General features: G+C 39.9%; 3 protein-coding genes and 1 long non-coding RNA gene across 4 annotated transcripts; all 4 read left to right on the plus strand.

The window, feature by feature from the left end:
- Nucleotides 1–366: 366 nt before the first annotated feature.
- On the plus strand, nt 367–2,282 carry LOC116045196. Its single transcript, XR_004896968.1, has 3 exons — nt 367–511; nt 1,735–1,863; nt 2,094–2,282. It is a non-coding gene; the product is annotated as an uncharacterized LOC116045196 (long non-coding RNA).
- Nucleotides 2,283–2,469: 187 nt separating this feature from the next.
- On the plus strand, nt 2,470–9,167 carry LOC116045195 (mucin-2-like). The gene is made up of 2 exons (XM_035999098.1): nt 2,470–2,706; nt 2,806–9,167. The coding sequence occupies exon 2, from the start codon at nt 3,489–3,491 to the stop codon at nt 9,165–9,167; it is 5,679 nt and encodes a 1,892-aa protein (XP_035854991.1). The 5' UTR covers nt 2,470–2,706; nt 2,806–3,488.
- An 820-nt stretch (nt 9,168–9,987) lies between these two features.
- On the plus strand, nt 9,988–11,267 carry LOC118494773 (intestinal mucin-like protein). The gene is made up of 3 exons (XM_035999890.1): nt 9,988–10,229; nt 10,432–10,609; nt 10,792–11,267. The coding sequence occupies exons 1-3, from the start codon at nt 10,113–10,115 to the stop codon at nt 11,220–11,222; spliced, it is 726 nt and encodes a 241-aa protein (XP_035855783.1). The 5' UTR covers nt 9,988–10,112; the 3' UTR covers nt 11,223–11,267.
- A 75-nt stretch (nt 11,268–11,342) lies between these two features.
- On the plus strand, nt 11,343–20,010 carry LOC116045194 (intestinal mucin-like protein). The gene is made up of 15 exons (XM_035999886.1): nt 11,343–11,544; nt 11,730–11,922; nt 12,683–12,861; nt 12,969–13,038; nt 13,149–13,279; nt 14,155–14,189; nt 14,291–14,459; nt 15,814–15,912; nt 16,016–16,059; nt 16,384–16,506; nt 17,312–17,407; nt 18,252–18,380; nt 18,496–18,535; nt 19,029–19,152; nt 19,581–20,010. The coding sequence occupies exons 2-15, from the start codon at nt 11,762–11,764 to the stop codon at nt 19,804–19,806; spliced, it is 1,626 nt and encodes a 541-aa protein (XP_035855779.1). The 5' UTR covers nt 11,343–11,544; nt 11,730–11,761; the 3' UTR covers nt 19,807–20,010.
- Nucleotides 20,011–20,801: the final 791 nt, after the last annotated feature.

A 20,801-nucleotide genomic window follows, 5' to 3' on the forward strand; every position in this document is an offset into this window, starting at 1 on the left:
GAAAATGCACTGCATTCAAAATCATTTATCATGCCCCCTTTCAGTGTTATTATATATTACTGTATATAATTTGATAATTATAATTATAATTATCTAATGTGATGAGGAACTATTTTATATACTGTTGCGTGGTTTAATCTCTGACAATATTCTCTATAATGTTCACATGTCCTGTACTAAAATGTTGATATAGTTAATTATAGTAGAGTAATTAGTAACTGTCGGATAAATGTAGTAAGAGTATGGAGTAAAAAAAAAATGTTTTGACTCTTCGATGTAAGTGCAGCAGTGCCTTTCCTGCTCTTTTTATACCTGTTTATAACTTATTAGTGTATACTTCTACACTTGTCTTAGGTGGATCCTGCTCCATACTATGAAGCATGTGTATTTGACTCCTGTGCTTGTGACACGGGTGGAGACTGTGAGTGTTTCTGCACTGCTGTGGCCGCTTATGCTGAATCCTGTCATCAAGCTGGCGCCTGTATACGATGGAGAACCCCAAAGATTTGTCGTGAGTAACAAAGATGAAACTTATTTTTAAGATAAAGAAAGACAAGTTTAACAGGGTTGCATCAAGTAGCAAGCAAAACTATCCAATTTTGTAGCTAATCAGTACTGTAATATCGCGATAATATCAAATCTGTAATAGCTTGTATCAATAACTTTATCAATAACAATTATAACCATTTGTCATCATCAGTAATAGCTATATTTCTGCCCTAGGCCTTTTAAAGACGGAATTTTAAATGCTGTTGATTCATTTTGAGATCTGGGACCAATATTTATCAAAGTTCTGAGAACTACTATTGTGTAAGAACCAACTTAAAAAAGTTATTTTCTAAAACTGAAGAATAAGACACATTTATCATGCAATTTACTACCATCTGCAAGGGGTTTCTGACTAATCTTTCAGAGATCATCGTTCTCAAGTGTTTACCACTAACTGAAGAAAAACTTCACAGGATCAGTAACGTTAAAGGATTTCATGATTACTATATAATTTTCTTAACAAAATGTTACATGCTGTATATTACTGAGAAAACAATATGATATTCAGCTAAAGTCTCTAGTCTATAAATTCATAAATTCATCTTAAAAAAAACTATTTGGGTAAATTCTTAATTATTTTCAGCCGCATTTAACACAGCCAGGGACAGACTGGGATTGAAAATGGACACTTATCAATAATCATCACCATTAGCATCTAACAATGAGTTCAATATTTTTGAAAGTTTGCTACATCACATCAACCTTTTTTAATGTCCCACCCCATCCAGGCTGTGATTGGGTGGTTCACTGATGTTTTGGTCACTGTGCAGTCATCTATGAAAGCCCTGAAGGGGGCTGCCATGCACTCTTGGTAATAGGGTATCGGCGCTCAGCTGCTTTGTCAAGCATGTCCATGCCCTCTAAGGGCCAGTCTGAAAAAAACACTTTTTCAAAAGGGATTATCAAGCTGATTATTTTCATTTAAAACTAGGGCAGTGGATACCTAAAGGTTAAAGGCTTTCCATCAGACACCACAGGCCACTTTATTTTCACCAATTTCCAAGAAAGATACAATTTAAATAGAAAATTATGGAGTATTGCAATGCTCTGGTTTCAGGCCAATGTACCATGTCTGCCTAGTATAAAGGTAATAAAAGGCTATGAACAACCACATGTTCAAAAATCATGAATGGATCTGAATAATCCAGTCTGGAATGTGTCTATACTACATTTTTTTTTTCCTAGCTATCTTCTGTGATTACTACAATTCCCCTGGTGAATGTGAATGGCACTACATGCCATGCGGATCTCCATGTATGAAAACCTGCAGGAACCCCTCCGGCAGCTGCTCGCCACAGATGCCTTCTCTAGAAGGTACAACATGATAAGTTTTCATAACTTGATCACATTAAATTCAACTGATGCACGTCAATTGTCTTTTTTTACATTGGCTGTATTAAAGTTGTGTTTATTAAATTGACGAATAATATCAATATCAATGCCAGGTGATCAAAAAAACTATTTTAACTGGTGGCAATAACGCCAACAAGTAATAAATAACCGATTTCTTGCATTGTATAAACAGCCGTTTGCTTTTTAATTAGGTTGCTATCCAAAATGTCCTCCTGCTCAGCCATACTTTGATGAGGATACAATGACATGTGTGTTAAAAGAACATTGTGGCTGCTACGATAAAGAGGGGAAACACTACAATAATAATGACAAAGTGCCAACAACTGAAAACTGTCGAACATGGTAGGTCTACATTACATCCCAGTCCCAGTCAAGGTTATTTGTGGTAAGTTAAAATAAAACAAATCAAAACTGACATATATTTCATGTTTTCTTTCTTAAAGTACATGCAGTTCAATGACTATCCAATGTCAGTATGATGCCCAAGGTATGCAAATATTTGGAGAGATTGTTGGTGGTAAAAATATATACTTATGTTAGGTTAATATGTTAACAATACATCTCTTCTTTTTACAGCCTGTACTTGCACATATAATGGAAACAAATATCGCCCTGGCAATGTAATTTATAACACAACAGATGGACATGGTAACTGCATCACAGCAGTGTGTGGAAATAATGGAACCATTGACCGCAGTTCACATAGATGCCCAGCATCCACACCAACAACACATGTGTCCATTGCAACCACTACTATAGCTAGCCAGTCTACAACCACCTTTGTTTTTTCATCAACCACACAAGGTATGTGCAAGGTATTCATTTTGGAAAGTGAATACATAGTAAGCTGTAAGTATGTAAGATTCACCACATAACCAACACCTATATAATGTGTGTCCACAGAGCCACACACAGTCCCAGTCCCATGTAATCCTTGTAATTGGTCGCCATGGTATGATACCAGCTTCCCTACACTGGGAACTCCAGGAGGAGACACTGAAACATACGAAAAGATTAGAGAGGCAGGGCACAAGATATGTGCCAAGCCAAGCCACATCCAATGCAGAGCTGAGAAATTCCCTAATGCCACCATTGAAAATGTGGGACAAGTGGTGGAATGTAATCTGGCTAATGGGCTGACTTGCAGAAATGAAGACCAGTCAGGACCACTGGCATTGTGCTTTAACTACCAAGTCAGAGTTCTGTGTTGTGACTATAGTGCATGCCCAACAGAGCCTACACCTTCTACAACACCTTCAATACCTACAACGACTAAAGATGTTACCAAAACACCTTGTCAGGAAACATTATGCTACTGGTCACAATGGATAAGTTCAGACTATCCTGAATACGGTAATGGAGGTGGGGACAATGAAACCATCAAACACATCATCCAGAAAGGATTTCACATCTGTGAGAATCCAGTGGCGGTGGAATGTCGGGCAAAGCACTATCCGCTGACTCCCCTAAATCAATTGGGACAAAAAGTGACATGTAATAACCAAGGACTCCTGTGTGAGAACAGGTTACAGTATCCTCCCATATGTTTCAATTATGAAATAAAGGTAAAGTGTTGCAAGACAGTGATGTGCAGCACATCACCAAAACCTACTATTTCTTTCACAACCATACCGACTAAACCACCTTCTACTACAACCGCCACACCCTCTACCAAAACTGAAACAACAACTCAGCCACCTACAACTACTATTACAACCACTACACCTTCTACCACAGTTCCAACTACAACACCTTCAACTCCCTCAACTACAGTTCCAACTACAACACCTTCTACGACAACCGAAACAACAACTCAGCCACCTACAACTACTAGTACAACCACTACACCTTCTACCACAATTCCAACTACAACACCTTCAACTCCCTCAACTACAGTTCCAACTACAACACCTTCAACCATGACATCTACTATACCTTCTACCACAACTGAAATAACATCTCAGCCATCTACAACTACTAGTACAACAACTACACCTTCTACCACAGTTCCAACTACAACACCTTCAACTCCCTCAACTACAGTTCCAACTACAACACCTTCTACGACAACTGAAACAACAACTCAGCCACCTACAACTACTAGTACAACCACTACACCTTCTACCACAATTCCAACTACAACACCTTCAACTCCCTCAACTACAGTTCCAACTACAACACCTTCAACTACGACAACCACTACACCTTCTACGACAACCGAAACAACAACTCAGCCACCTATAACTACTAGTACAACCACTACACCGTCTACCACAACTGAAACACCAACCACTAGTCAGCCACCAATATCTACACCTTGCCCAGGGGGACATGATGTGACATGTGGGTGGTCAGAATGGATCAATCGTGGCAAGCCCACACCAGGCCCGAATGGTGGAGACAATGAATCCATCCAGAACGTAATCTCTGCGGGTTATCATATATGCTCAGCTCCTGAAGAAGTCCAGTGTAGAGCTATCCTTTACCCAGGACTTCCCATGTCACAGGTGGGACAAAATGTGATTTGCAATAAAGATGTTGGTCTCATATGCTACAACAAACAACAAGGGCTTCAGCAAGAGTGTTTTGATTACGAGATTAAATTTAAATGCTGTGGGTGTCCAACAACAACTCTCTCAACTACTGTTCCAACTACAACACCTTCAATAACTACAATGACTAAAGATGTTACCAAAACACCTTGTCAGGAAACATTATGCTACTGGTCACAATGGATAAGTTCAGACTATCCTGAATACGGTAATGGAGGTGGGGACAATGAAACCATCAAACACATCATCCAGAAAGGATTTCACATCTGTGAGAATCCAGTGGCGGTGGAATGTCGGGCAAAGCACTATCCGCTGACTCCCCTAAATCAATTGGGACAAAAAGTGACATGTAATAACCAAGGACTCCTGTGTGAGAACAGGTTACAGTATCCTCCCATATGTTTCAATTATGAAATAAAGGTAAAGTGTTGCAAGACAGTGATGTGCAGCACATCACCAAAACCTACTATTTCTTTCACAACCATACCGACTAAACCACCTTCTACTACAACCGCCACACCCTCTACCAAAACTGAAACAACAACTCAGCCACCTACAACTACTATTACAACCACTACACCTTCTACCACAGTTCCAACTACAACACCTTCAACTCCCTCAACTACAGTTCCAACTACAACACCTTCTACGACAACCGAAACAACAACTCAGCCACCTACAACTACTAGTACAACCACTACACCTTCTACCACAATTCCAACTACAACACCTTCAACTCCCTCAACTACAGTTCCAACTACAACACCTTCAACTACGTCAACCACTACACCTTCTACCACAACTGAAACACCAACCACTAGTGACCCACCAATATCTACACCTTGCCCAGGGGGACATGATGTGACATGTGGGTGGTCAGAATGGATCAATCGTGGCAAGCCCACACCAGGCCCGAATGGTGGAGACAATGAATCCATCCAGAATGTAATCTCTGCGGGTTATCATATATGCTCAGCTCCTGAAGAAGTCCAGTGTAGAGCTTTCCTTTACCCAGGACTTCCCATGTCACAGGTGGGACAAAATGTGATTTGCAATAAAGATGTTGGTCTCATATGCTACAACAAACAACAAGGGCTTCAGCAAGAGTGTTTTGATTACGAGATTAAATTTAAATGCTGTGGGTGTCCAACAACAACTCTCTCAACTACTGTTCCAACTACAACACCTTCAACTCCTTCCACTACAAGTCCATCTACAACACCTTCAACTACGACATCCACTACACCTTCTACCACAACTGAAACAACAACTAAGCCACCTACAACTACTAGTACAACCACTACACCTTCTACCACAGTTCCAACTACAACACCTTCAACTCCTTCCACTACAAGTCCATCTACAACACCTTCAACTACGACATCCACTACACCTTCTTCGACAGCTGAAACAACAACTCAGCCACCTACAACTACTAGTACAATCACTACACCTTCTACCACAATTGCAACTACAACACCTTCAACTCCCTCAACTACAGTTCCATCTACAACACCTTCAACTACGACATCCACTACATCTTCTACCACAACTGAAACACCAACCACTAGTGAGCCACCAATATCTACACCTTGTCCAGGGGGACATGATGTGACATGTGGGTGGTCAGAATGGATCAATCGTGGCAAGCCCACACCAGGCCCTGATGGTGGAGACAATGAATCCATCCAGAATGTAATCTCTGCGGGTTATCATATATGCTCAGCTCCTGAAGAAGTCCAGTGTAGAGCTATCCTTTACCCAGGACTTTCCATGTCACAGATGGGACAAAATGTGATTTGCAATAAAGATGTTGGTCTCATATGCTACAACAAACAACAAGGGCTTCAGCAAGAGTGTTTTGATTACGAGATTAAATTTAAATGCTGTGGTTGTCCAACAACAACTCTCTCAACTACTGTTACAACTACAATACCTTCAACTCCTTCCACTACAATTCCATCTACAACACCTTCAACTACGACATCCACTACACCTTCTACCACAACCGAAACAACAACTCAGCCACCTACAACTACTAGTACAACCACTACACCTTCTACCACAGTTTCAACTACAACACCTTCAACTCCCTCAACTACAGTTCCAACTACAACACCTTCAACTACGACAACCACTACACCTTCTACAACAACTGAAACAACATCTCAGCCACCTACAACTACTAGTACAATCACTACACCTTCTATCACAATTCCAACTACAACACCTTCAACTCCCTCAACTACAGTTCCATCTACAACACCTTCAACTACGACATCCACTACACCTTCTACCACAACTGAAACACCAACCACTAGTGAGCCACCAATATCTACACCTTGTCCAGGGGGACATGATGTGACATGTGGGTGGTCAGAATGGATCAATCGTGGCAAGCCCACACCAGGCCCTGATGGTGGAGACAATGAATCCATCCAGAACGTAATCTCTGCGGGTTATCATATATGCTCAGCTCCTGAAGAAGTCCAGTGTAGAGCTATCCTTTACCCAGGACTTTCCATGTCACAGATGGGACAAAATGTGATTTGCAATAAAGATGTTGGTCTCATATGCTACAACAAACAACAAGGGCTTCAGCAAGAGTGTTTTGATTACGAGATTAAATTTAAATGCTGTGGTTGTCCAACAACAACTCTCTCAACTACTGTTACAACTACAATACCTTCAACTCCTTCCACTACAATTCCATCTACAACACCTTCAACTACGACATCCACTACACCTTCTACCACAACCGAAACAACAACTCAACCACCTACAACTACTAGTACAACCACTACACCTTCTACCACAGTTTCAACTACAACACCTTCAACTCCCTCAACTACAGTTCCAGCTACAACACCTTCAACTACGACAACCACTACACCTTCTACAACAACTGAAACAACATCTCAGCCACCTACAACTACTAGTACAATCACTACACCTTCTACCACAATTCCAACTACAACACCTTCAACTCCCTCAACTACAGTTCCATCTACAACACCTTCAACTACGACATCCATTACACCTTCTACCACAACTGAAACACCAACCACTAGTGAGCCACCAATATCTACACCTTGTCCAGGGGGACATGATGTGACATGTGGGTGGTCAGAATGGATCAATCGTGGCAAGCCCACACCAGGCCCTGATGGTGGAGACAATGAATCCATCCAGAACGTAATCTCTGCGGGTTATCATATATGCTCAGCTCCTGAAGAAGTCCAGTGTAGAGCTATCCTTTACCCAGGACTTCCCATGTCACAGGTGGGACAAAATGTGATTTGCAATAAAGATGTTGGTCTCATATGCTACAACAAACAACAAGGGCTTCAACAAGAGTGTTTTGATTACGAGATTAAATTTAAATGCTGTGGTTGTCCAACAACAACTCTCTCAACTACTGTTCCAACTACAACACCTTCAACTCCTTCCACTACAAGTCCATCTACAACACCTTCAACTACGACATCCACTACACCTTCTACCACAACTGAAACAACAACTCAGCCACCTACAACTACTAGTACAACCACTACACCTTCTACCACAGTTCCAACTACAACACCTTCAACTCCTTCCACTACAAGTCCATCTACAACACCTTCAACTACGACATCCACTACACCTTCTTCGACAGCTGAAACAACAACTCAGCCACCTACAACTACTAGTACAATCACTACACCTTCTACCACAGTTCCAACTACAACACCTTCAACTCCCTCAACTACAGTTCCATCTACAACACCTTCAACTACGACATCCACTACACCTTCTACCACAACTGAAACACCAACCACTAGTGAGCCACCAATATCTACACCTTGTCCAGGGGGACATGATGTGACATGTGGGTGGTCAGAATGGATCAATCGTGGCAAGCCCACACCAGGCCCTGATGGTGGAGACAATGAATCCATCCAGAACGTAATCTCTGCGGGTTATCATATATGCTCAGCTCCTGAAGAAATCCAGTGTAGAGCTATCCTTTACCCAGGACTTCCCATGTCACAGGTGGGACAAAATGTGATTTGCAATAAAGATGTTGGTCTCATATGCTACAACAAACAACAAGGGCTTCAGCAAGAGTGTTTTGATTACGAGATTAAATTTAAATGCTGTGGTTGTCCAACAACAACTCTCTCAACTACTGTTCCAACTACAACACCTTCAACTCCTTCCACTACAAGTCCATCTACAACACCTTCAACTACGACATCCACTACACCTTCTACCACAACTGAAACAACAACTCAGCCACCTACAACTACTAGTACAACCACTACACCTTCTACCACAGTTCCAACTACAACACCTTCAACTACGACATCCGCTCCACTTTCTACCACAACTGAAACAACAACTCAGCCACCTACAACTACTAGTACAACCACTACACCTTCTACCACAGTTCCAACTACAACACCTTCAACTCCTTCCACTACAAGTCCATCTACAACTCCTTCAACTACGACATCCACTACACCTTCTACGACAACTGAAACAACAACTCAGCCACCTACAACTACTAGTACAACCACAGCACCTACCACAACTGAGTTACCTATAGTCACAGGAAAACCCTCTCAAACAAGTACTGCGCCATCTACTGCGGCTCAAATATGCCATTGCCTTCATAATGGTATCATGTTCCCCCCTGGTAAGTTTTGCTTTATAAAGACACACACTTTTTAACATGTATCTATCTATTTCAGACACCATTGTGAACATAAAAACTACGTTGGCATTGTGCAAAATCCTTGTCACCATTAAACTTAACAAATCTAGTCAAAATAATGTAATCCCTACATAACACATTAAAATGTTATTTTACATTAAACATGTTCCAAACCATCTTTACTAAACATACTTTTATTGAACAGTTAAAAGGTTATTTAATTTTTTTTCAACGTGGACACAATTTTTCCGTGCATTGGTGTCTAAGTGACTAATGTCGACAAAAATCTTTGAAATTAGTCCAGTATTGAGCGAGATTCGCTGTAACTGGCAGCCGCAAACCAGGCTGCAATGCAATCATATAGGGCAATTGTGCATTGTTGACAAGCTCAGATTGTTATTTTAAGTGTCTAACAACATTATGTAAAGATTAGACCTTTTTGTTTAAGAGTAAGATCATTTTTGTTTAACATGAAAAAGCTCAAAAGTCGCTCGCTGAACCCACGTTAAAAGTATTGTTTATTTAAATGGAGTCTACCATTTAAATAAACAATACTTTTAACGTTTAAAGAGCCAACATATTTTCACATGTTAATAGGTAAATTATGTGTTTTCAACCAAAACAGAGTGGTGATTGTTGGAACAGTGGAAAGATGAACTAAGGTTTATAATTTATTTTGTTTTTGTCGACTTTGAATGAAGTGTGTCAACGTCTTTGGAATGGCCTTGTGAGAGAGTGTACAGCTGCTCCTTCATTCGTCAAAGAGACAACTGAAATTATTGATTGATTGATTGATTGATTGACCTACTGCCTGACTGACTGATTGATAATTGGGATGGACAGTATATAGTGCATACATGTTATATATGATACCCTCTGTAATATATATCACATGTGATATGTGACAGACCTCTTTTCAACAATCTCCCTTTGCCTCATTTTCAGACTCCATAGTCTACAATATGACGGACCATGATGGCTACTGTTATATAGGGTACTGCAATGAAAACTGTCATATAGTACTCAAAGACCACCATCCATGTCATAAACCAGGGTGTCCTTTAAACCCTCCAAGAAAGGTACTTCTTTTTTCTATTGCATAATTGTTTAACTTTATTTGTAAATAATAATCGCAATTGTTAAGCAGTAGCCTACTGCTTAATCCTTAAAATGTTATCATTACATTTGCTAAGGATTTTGTATGACTAATTCATATGGTATTTTATGACAATACCAGCCCTCTCTGTTTTTATTAATTTCTATATATGATTGTCCCCATAGGATGGTGAAATTTGGAAGGAGAGTAACTGTCTTGTAGGAAAATGTGATAATGGCAAGGTGACCTATAACCATACACAGTACCAGTGTCCAACTCCAAAGCCTGTAGTATGTGCAAATAACTTACCTGCTATTGAAGTGCTGGATGATGACGGATGCTGCTTCCACTATGAATGCCAATGTAAGTCTGACCCTCTAAAATTATGCTTGGTTGCAAAACCCTAAGGTTAAACAATGTGAAAGCATTTTACCTGTTTTTGATATTTTACTTATGTTTGATTTAACACTGGATTGTATGTCTTAGATGATACCCAGATTACTTGAAATGTAATTTTAAAAATTAAATATACGTTTTGTTTGAAGGTATCTGCTATGGTTGGGGAGACCCCCATTATGTCACATTCGATGGAACCTACTATACTTTTCAAGGCAACTGTTCCTACTGGCTGATGAAGGAGATATTGCCCAAATACAACTTCAGTGTTATGATTGATAACTACTACTGTGGTAATGCTGATGGCTTGGCCTGTCCTCAGTCCATCACTGTCTTCTACAAAAGCTACATAATCTTTATAATGCAGAAGGAGGTCAATGGCATTTACACAAATCAGGTAATTACATGGCACTATTATCTTTCTCCGTTTTTAATTCAAACTCAAATGTTTAATTATCCTGGCAGCAACTGCCTTTTTTGTGCAAATGCAACCACTGGTTTGGACTCCATACCTGACAACCCAACTCATCAAAGTGACGACCAATTGACCAAGCCTCAGTTTTTGACAGGTTGGGAGTGAGACTGTGTTGTACCTGACCTGATTCTTATTTGTAAAACCTGTCCAAAAAAGGGCCTACTGTTGGTGGATTGAACCTTACAAAGACTTGCGTCAAGGGTTATTTCTGACATTTATATCATAATGTTTTTTTTATTTTAGACCACTGTGAATGGAAAGCATGTGAGTCATGCATACCAGAATGGAGACTTCCGTATAACCTCCACCGGTATAGAGACAGTGCTTGTCATCCCTGAAATCCATGCCAAGATCACCTTCTCAGGGCTCATATTCAGTATCTACCTGCCCTATAGTAAATTTGCTGGCAACACCGAGGGACAGTGTGGTGAGTCCTGCAGTAGAAATGAATAGTATCTTACTCAATGTAGAGTTTGGACAGCAGTTGATATATGACATGTTTATGTATAGAAGTTAAATATTTTGTGAACCTGATACAACAGATATAACTTATTGTACCTATCTAACACATTCTGCAATCAGTGTGATTCATAATGCTGTGGGTTTCTTTAGGCACATGTGACAACAACCGGACAGATGACTGCATGTTGCCAAGTGGCAAAATTGATCCTTCATGTCCTAATATGGCACACGAGTGGCATACTAACGACAGTTACTGTGAACAAATTTACCACCCACCTACAACTACGCCTATGTCTACGACTAGCCCCTGCGATACAACCATATGTGAGATCATTAAGGGCAGGTAGGAGGAAAAGCGCGAAACATTTCAGAAATTGCACTAGTCATCTGTAACATCAGGTTCAAACATTGGTTAGTTTGAATAATACATCTCCGCTGTGGATTTAAGAATTTACAAATTCTTAAAATCACATGTTCTTTGTATTTAATAGTTTTTTTTTTTAACCAATAGTAAGGGAGTGTTTTATAAACAGTTTGTATGAGCAGTGGACATTGCTTTGACTACTTCAACTTCAAACACAGCTCAAATCTGAATTAATGCTGTCCAATTAACATGAAGCACACATCAGAACAAGGAGCCCATTAAGTGTTAACCTACGTTTTATTTATCACTGCACATGAATTATATCCCCTCTTTGGGGATAAAGGTTGGGTTAAAAATGTATGAAAATATTTACCACACTTAGGGGCGCCAGAGGGGGGGCCAAGGCCTAATATTATGGGGGCATTGGCCACTCTTCTTTCATATCAGTCCTTACAGCTCACTTATGTTCTCCAAATATCATGCAAGTATTGTGGCTCTTTCTATCAACATCATGTCATGCCTGAATAAATTAAGACAGCTGTCCGAATAACAAAAGGTTATTACTTTAACAGATAAATGAAGCCATCCGTGTTACGGTTTCCAATTTTGAAAAAAAGCTTTTTTAGACAAATTACATTCCAAACACACCTGACAAGCAATACTGGTTTAATCACTTCTTGATAATGTGTAATGATGCATTCAGTTTGTCCATACTGACTATAAATCCAATTTTCCCCAGTGTGTTTGAAGCTTGCCACAAAGTTATTGACTACACTCCATTTGTTTTGGCGTGTGAGTTTGACATTTGCCACATGCACATAAATCACGTTGGCTGCACCAGCTTACAAACCTATGCTGATTTCTGTGCTGAGTCTGGACTGTGTATTGACTGGAGAAGTGCCACCGACGGACTCTGTGGTATGCAACCTGAATATGTCATGTTATAGTCAAGCATTACTACTATTACATTACAGCAATTACCTTAACTAAATGATAATGTGTTTTCTCTTTTCATCTCTTAATAGAATATAAATGTCCAAGTCCCAAAGTCTATCGGGGGTGTGGCTCTCAGGTGGAGCCTACCTGTGATTCCTGGTACAGCAATTTACCAACACATTGTTGTTGCTCATCACACTCAATCAATTTTCCCTCATTTATGCTTTGACCACACACAACATTCACACAATATGCGGTTGTTCCTTCAGGTACAACCAGAAATTCATCTATACTGTCAATGAGTTCAGTGCCATGACAAATGTGAAGCAGGAGAGTTGCTTCTGCCCAGATGGCTTCTTCCTCCTCTCTTCCAGCTCTAATGAATGTGTGCCCACCTGTGGTAAGAACAAATAGCATTACTATATGGCAACAGCTATGGAAGCTATGGACAAGAGTGTGCTGCACTTTTTAATGGCCTTTTGTGACTAAGTAAAAGTCCTATTTGTTATTTTATCATCAAAATCACACGTTTATGGATACAGTTAGTTTCCTGCAGTGAGGAAGAAAGTGAGGGTGTAGATTTCAGGGGAATAAACCAGTTCCTCTTTTATGCCATAAACCCAGGTTTGTACCATGACAACAACATATTTCTATCTTTGACCTTAATGTTTTATCGTAACTTTGCCATACTGTAGCTGATTGTAGAATGATTCAAGAAGCATTCAAAAATGTAATTATTTAATCCACTGTTTTGCAGAACTACCAACTTTTTCTGATGGTTTGCACATGATACAAGTTTCAGCTTCACGTGTTTAGTCTCTTTTTGTCTACATCTAAAAACAAAACGTATTTAGTGATTTAAGAAAGCTGAGACTCAAGCCATCAAAGCTATAGGTATTGCTGGAATCTGAGCCTTTGCAGCCAATTAAAATACAGACCATGCACCTGACTACTGTATCTGCAGCTGAGCGAGTACAGTGACCCCTCGCTATTACACACTGCCTGAGTTAAGGACTGTCAATCCAGTTTTTAAAACCAATGTTTAGAATAAGAAGTGGGACAATAAGAACAATAGAAAGAATATTTTATTAACCTAGCAAGGGAAAAAAAAAATTTAATAATAGAAAGGAAATGTTTAAAAAAATAAATAAATAACAATTTTAATCGTGATTTCAGAGAGAATACATTGAGGATTTTCAAGCCTTAACTCCTGAAGCAGGCTGAACAAAGCCCCAATGAATGCAAATGACTTTGTTAATATTTTTCTCCAAATAGAAATTTGTCGGCTGTCAAATGGAAGTTGGACACAGGTAAATGATTTGTCAGCAATGCCAGTCCCTTTTTATTAACCTTTGGAAAGGCCCAAATAGCTTATAATGCCATAACTCTGCAATAAACATTGTGTCCTCAGGCCAATTCAACGTGGAGAGAAAACTGTAATGAGTGTATATGTGAGGAGGACACACTGCAGGTCAGCTGCCATCCCGTGTCCTGTCCAACACAGCCGCCCCTCAGCTGTGACAAAGAGGGTCAGGTCAAGGTCACTGAAACAGCTGGCTGCTGTCAAAAGGAGAAGTGTGGTAAGTGAGCACCAATAAGGTAGCCAAACACTCTTGTTTTATAATATATATTCTGTATTTAAATTAGGGCTGTCAGCGTTAACGCGTTAATCACGATGCGATTAAGGGCTGACGCGACACGATTCATTTTTTTTAATCGCATTAATCGCTCGGCTTTGCGTCGTGCCTAACAGGCTACTATTTTGACCCTTTGCAGCACCGTTACTTATCATCAAGCTGCCACTTCCTCGTATCACATCCTCCTACTACTGCAGGCTGCAGGCATGATGGAGAAAGACAGCAGCAATAACTCTGAATGGAGCTTTTTATTTTCCAAAACTCCCGGATGGCTCGTAGACAAGTCGAAAGCCATATGCACATTGTGTAAAGCCGAATTAAAATATCACAGAAGCACGTCAAGCTTGAGCTACCACCTACGGAGCTAAGCATATAGTTCAGTTAACGTGATGCTAACGCTAGCATGCTACCCACTCAGGCAAAGCAGTATTTTGGAGAGTGCTACTTGCCGACCTGTGGATGAAACCAAATCCCAAAAAACGACTACAGCTCTTGCGAAACGGGTGGCAACTAACTGCAGACCTGTCAGCATCGTAGAGGACTCGGGTCTTAAAGACGTACTACGGTTGACCTGTCTCGTTGCCGTCGAGGTGGACAGTAGTTTTCATGGACACAGAAAGCAGCCACACTGAACAGCTACAAGGTGCTGAAAACGCTGTCTCATTAACCGGTGATCACTGGACGTCAGTGAGTAATCAACATTATTTAGGAGTTACTAAACACTATATTGACTCTAGTAAGGATAGGGATTTTTAGTTTTTTTAGTTAGGTACTTGGAGGAATTGTGCAATAATGACAGATTCACACATTTTTCTTTTGTTTACAGTATAAATAATTACAAATCTTAAAATCAAGTTCATAAAGTAACTTTCTTTGCATTCATTTGATTCCCAATCAAGATACACCGGTAATAATTGCTTTTGATTGTTAATATGAACTTAAAAACTGTTCTGAAATGCAAAATAATAGAATTTTAATCATGTGATAAAATATGCGATTAATCGCGATCAACTATAGAACTTCAGCGATTAAACGCGATTAAAAAAAAATAATTGTTTGACAGCCCTAATTTAAATGTGTAAATCATTGTATGTACCCTAATTGTAATGGACGACCAAAAATTACCACGTGTTCTTTTCTTGCTTGTTCTGAAAACCAAGGTTTTTTTAAGGATTTTTCAAGGACTTGCTTCCCAGTGAAAGAGCTCCTTTATTGTTATTTATATAATAAATGTTTATCTTACATTTGCTGGCGTGAACATCCCCTCCTTCATTCATCCACGTGTGTCTCTGAACAGAATGTGATGGGACGCAGTGCTCTGGTCTTGTGCCGTCCTGTCCTCTTGGTTTTATTCTAAGCAGAACTAAGGAAGTCTGCTGTTGGAAATACTCCTGCGGTGAGTGTGCTATGCTTGTGCACACTGGAACTGCATTGCCAGGTTACATTTTTACCACAGTGCATCACATTTAAAATGCTTGCTTGATTGGTTTCCTTCACAGTGCCTAAAAAGGATGTGTGTGTTTTCAACAACCACGAATACCAGGTGAGATCTCACATCTTACTATCACCCTCATGTGAAACTGATTTGAATTGACTACATCATAAAAGAATACATGAGGGCTTTGTTTAACACAGATTGTATGATTGTGTCATTTTTATGTATCGCTTATAAAACCTAATGTAATCAAATACAACAGCTCAGCCATGAATTATCCCTTTACAAAGGTAGTTCACTCTCAGAGGCATTAATAATGTTTATTACTGAGGTTTACACTGGTGTTATACTGGACTGCATTATATTGAAAGGAAGTTCTAATGTTTCCAAGCAGTAGTATCTGTATCTGACCTTCTCACCTTGTCCGTCCAGGTTGGAGACCTGGTGCCCATGAAGCCATGTGAGAAGTGCAGTTGTAGTAACAAGGCCAATGCCAATAGCCCCCTGCACATTATAGACTGTGAGCCTATACCCTGTGACGCCAACTGCCCTGTGGTAGGTTTTCTCTCTCTCTTTCCCTTCCTCACTTACTCAGACACTTTCATTTTTAAGTTCATTCTAAACAAAAATTCTTTATGACTCTACTGATAAGCACATTCATTTGCCACATGCTCTTCCAAACATGCATTGACTTTTTCCAACATTTAAAGATAGCATGAGTATCATAAAAACTGACCTCTGACAGATTTGCCGTTATTAGAATGGAAATTAAGCAAAATTACGAAGGAGCACAAAACAGATTCGGACAGGGATTATTATACAAGTTGTGAGTGAGTTTAACTGTCAGATAGGGGAGTGTGCTGTTGAAATCTGTTTGTGAACAAACCTTCCTATATTCTACAGAGCTGAGTATAAGTATAAGTTATCTATTGGAAAAAGTCAAGGCAGATTCCTACTGAACATGGTTCAGTTCACCATTTCAAAAGACTCCCTTCAGACCCTAAAATTCTGACCTACAGAATGTTTTAAAGTTTGATTTGGTTTTATTAATGGTTTATCACCATTTTGAGCACTAGTGCTTGGATAAAATGTGTCTTTCAACCACACACATTGTTAGTCAAAGACTGAGACATTTTGTGTTCTGTATTTGCCTCAGCTTTAGTTTTGCCTCTTTACTGCAACTGGAAATAACTAACAGAAGTAATGAAAGTCATCCTGTAAACCCGACAGAATACTAATGTCAACCCTGAATCCAAATTCTGACATCCTGTACATTTAAAAACAATCCAGGTGTTGTGCTGGTTTTACATTTTTATGTGCATTGTTTGTATGCTGAGTTTGTCTTTGTGTCTCTGTTCAGGGTTATGAGTACCAGATCAGCGCTAACCAGTGCTGTGGGAAATGTGTCCAAACTAGTTGCATTGTCGTGCTGTTGAACGCCACATACGCATTAAAGGTTGGTCCAAGTGTGTGTGCATGCAGAGTGTGTTTTAGGTGAGAGAGAATGAAAGACATTTGATTTGATTTGGTATATATAATATATATAAGGTCACTTAGGTCTCCAACATCTCTTCTTTCTTTTAAAGATAATGATGCTATCAGATCGCATTGCGTTCATTTGTTGTTACTTTTCGGCTATTTCAGCATAACATGACATATAAAGCCCACGCGGAATGTGCGCAGAATTCCAACGACACCTCTGCAGATTTTAAAATGAATTGGAGGAAAAAAAAATCTGAACGCATCAACACATTAACACAACACATTTTGACATACTGCTGAAAACTGTAAAAAAAACCATTTCATTACATACGTTACATTTAAACACATATCAAAATACAACGAGCCACTCTTCGTGCAGTTGAAGGCAATTTGCAGTTGAAAAAAGATTTTCTGTTTCTCTTGGTGTTCATCCACCAGGAGGTGTGGTGTCTCCGGGTAAAAGAGAGAATAAAATCAAACAGTATTACTGCATCATTAGAACTGCTTTTATTGTGATGGATTATCTTTCTTAATCAAGTTTGAAGTCTCTGCAAGTCGATTTCAAACATAATTCACAAACTATGCTGTGTTTTGGAAAATGTTTAGCTATAAACTATTTGTAATTGACTAAAACATACAAAATCTCTGCTATGTCCCTTTAAGTTTCTTTATGTTCAACTTGCCATGTCTGTAATCAGCACAAATCAACAAGAGGATACTAAGTCTACAGTCTACAAATGACGACATGGAGATGATAGTGACTCTGATCCAGCCTTGTCTGCAAGACTGTTTCAAAATTCTGTTGTGTTATTCTTTAGCCTGGCTCCATTTGGACTCCTGCTGGGAACCCCTGTGTGAAGTTTGAGTGTGTGAAGATCGCTAATCAGTTCATCACCATAGAAGCCAAGACAATCTGTCCCCTCTACGACCCTAATGCATGCATACCGGTGAGTGCACACACACACACACACACACACACACGAATACACAGATAATTTCAGGTTGCAATCTAATACATCATTGATGATGTGATTTTGATGTAAATGTTTTTGTCTCCTGCAGGGAACAGAGACCATAGCTCCAGATGGATGCTGCCATGTCTGTATGTATTGCTTCCTGCATATTATTTACACTCCTCCTCCACACTCTCCTCTTACTCTAGCACACAAAGCCCCATGATGTCCATCAGAGATTCTAAGATTTCAAGCTAAATGAGCAGGACCATTGTGAGCTTACTAAGTCATATACTGTACATCCCTTTTATGGGCCTTATACAAAATTATTACCAAATATCTTATGGTTAACTAGATAAGAGTACATTCAAGACATCATTGGTTTATTGAGCCTCTTCATATATTCAGCAATTTGTTATTGGTATTGATCTAGTGCAGTAGTTCATTGCAGTTAAATTAGTTTTACTTCTCAAAACAAACACAAAAACGCAGAAAGTAAACAATCATGGTTTCCACCCTAGAAGACCAAGTGTAGTTGTGTCCGCTGCGTAGTATTAATTTTTGTCCACAGATGCCATGATCTATTAATCGGGTCAAATGAGATGTTATTCCCTCTCAACATGTTTCTCTCGCCTGCGTCAGGTATTCCAAAGGGTGAGCCATGCAGTGTGTCCACCACACCTGTGTACCTGGAGAGCCAGGGCTGCCATGCCAAAGACCTGGTCAATGTCACATCCTGTAGTGGAGCATGTGGCACCTTCACCTTGTGAGTCCCCCTCATGCAATTTGCCTTATCATTAGTGTCATGGAAAATTCCATGACATGCCAAATACATGTTTCTGTTGTACGTTCTAACACATTCAAACACATAACACATTATGTAAGTTGCAGGAATTTTAAGAGATCATCAGGTCATAATCTGTGCAGCAGAGACCTGAGATATCATGACTTGTAGTTCAATGATCTAAGGATTTATTATTGTCATTGTACAATATAATGTTGTTGTTTTCCTCAGTTCTGTATAAATGTGATTTAAAGGGTTTATATCATATAATGATCATATTGAGGAGCTTTCTAAACGTTTCAGCTCTGTAGTCTTAAATATAAATTTTCTGGAATTTTATTAAATTTTTCCCCAATTTACTTGCTTGCTCTTTTCCCTTTCCGCTCACCTTCCTTTCTCTCTTCTCTCAGCTACTCTACCAAAACAAGATCCTTGCAGCACACCTGCTCCTGCTGCCAGGAGCTGGCTACATCTGAGCGCCAGGTCCAGCTCTCCTGCCCTGACAACACAGAGATCACTTACACCTACACCCACATTGACAGCTGCGGGTGCCTCAAGACCGAGTGCTCTGTGCCTGGCCACAGGGAATTGGCAACCACTCCCCCCAGCATCAAGTCACGTCGACGCAGGAGATAAGGCAAAAACCAGGACAAGCATATGCATTGGCCACTTATTTGATTAGCATTAATTTATAGGACCGTAAATGAAGTTATATTTGATTTAGCATACATAGTTCATAAATAGAGGATTTATGTATCAGTGTACTTAGTTTTAGCTTGATAAGATTGTAAACCCACAAACATCTCATCAATAAAGATTATACTGCAGCTGCAATACTGTCTTTGTCCTGTTTTTTCAAGGGGGTAAGCCAGCCTCCGCAAAGCATACCTACTATGGAGCCATTTTGATGCTAATAAGCCATCACCCGCCGTTAGCATTCCATTGACTGCCATTCATTTTGCCGTCACTTTGACAGCGAATAACTTTACATCTGAAGCGTTTAAAGACTTTATTTGTCCATTGTTTATTTCTAAAGAAACACGACAATGTATAAAAGGCTCCATTACCTTGTATCTCACGTTATGGCCCCGTAGCAGGCGTTTTTGTAAAAATAGGCTAACAATTGTGTCATAACCACTCGCATAATAGACAAATTACCGTATAGTACAGGAGAAGCTCGCAGGCAGTTTCGACTTACATTAGCTGTTTGATGGCGCTGTGTCTGTGTCTCTGGCTATGTGTATTTTGTGTGTCACTTTTTGCTCTTAAGTGCAGTTCTTTTTTATGGTCACTTAGAACATCTGTGTTGAGATGGCTTCTGTCAACTTTGGAACTTTTCTTTTAGTTCTAGTGTTACTTTGGTCGTTTTTTCTAACTGCGTGTTACGCACAATACACCCCCTCACTGCCTCCTCCCCTCCCTCTCTTGCTCCCACACATCCCCCCTCACTCCCATGTAGTCTGCCCACTCCCCCCACCACTACAGCACATTTCATCTCCCCCCACAGACACTTCAAGCTTGCTTTTCATTCACACCTGGCCAGGTGAGGAGACAGCTGGAGAGGCTTCACCAGCGCAAGGCTGCCGGCCCGGACGTCATCAGCCCCAGGGTCCTGAAGACCTTGTTCTCCA

The sequence above is a fragment of the Sander lucioperca genome, chromosome 3, assembly GCF_008315115.2.
Source record: "Sander lucioperca isolate FBNREF2018 chromosome 3, SLUC_FBN_1.2, whole genome shotgun sequence".
Taxonomy (NCBI): domain Eukaryota; kingdom Metazoa; phylum Chordata; class Actinopteri; order Perciformes; family Percidae; genus Sander; species Sander lucioperca.

What these genes read in the sequence shown, in the direction of transcription:
- LOC116045195 (XM_035999098.1), top strand. Translation starts at nt 3,489, where the DNA reads ATGTGCAGCACATCACCAAAACCTACTATTTCTTTCACAACCATACCG.
- LOC118494773 (XM_035999890.1), top strand. Translation starts at nt 10,113, where the DNA reads ATGACGGACCATGATGGCTACTGTTATATAGGGTACTGCAATGAAAAC. An exon ending in CTTTAAACCCTCCAAGAAAG is followed by an intron (nt 10,230 to 10,431) that starts GTACTTCTTTTT and finishes TTGTCCCCATAG; the next exon opens with GATGGTGAAATTTGGAAGGA. An exon ending in CTTCCACTATGAATGCCAAT is followed by an intron (nt 10,610 to 10,791) that starts GTAAGTCTGACC and finishes TTTTGTTTGAAG; the next exon opens with GTATCTGCTATGGTTGGGGA.
- LOC116045194 (XM_035999886.1), top strand. Translation starts at nt 11,762, where the DNA reads ATGTTGCCAAGTGGCAAAATTGATCCTTCATGTCCTAATATGGCACAC. An exon ending in CAAATGGAAGTTGGACACAG is followed by an intron (nt 14,190 to 14,290) that starts GTAAATGATTTG and finishes TTGTGTCCTCAG; the next exon opens with GCCAATTCAACGTGGAGAGA. An exon ending in ACGCCACATACGCATTAAAG is followed by an intron (nt 17,408 to 18,251) that starts GTTGGTCCAAGT and finishes GTTATTCTTTAG; the next exon opens with CCTGGCTCCATTTGGACTCC.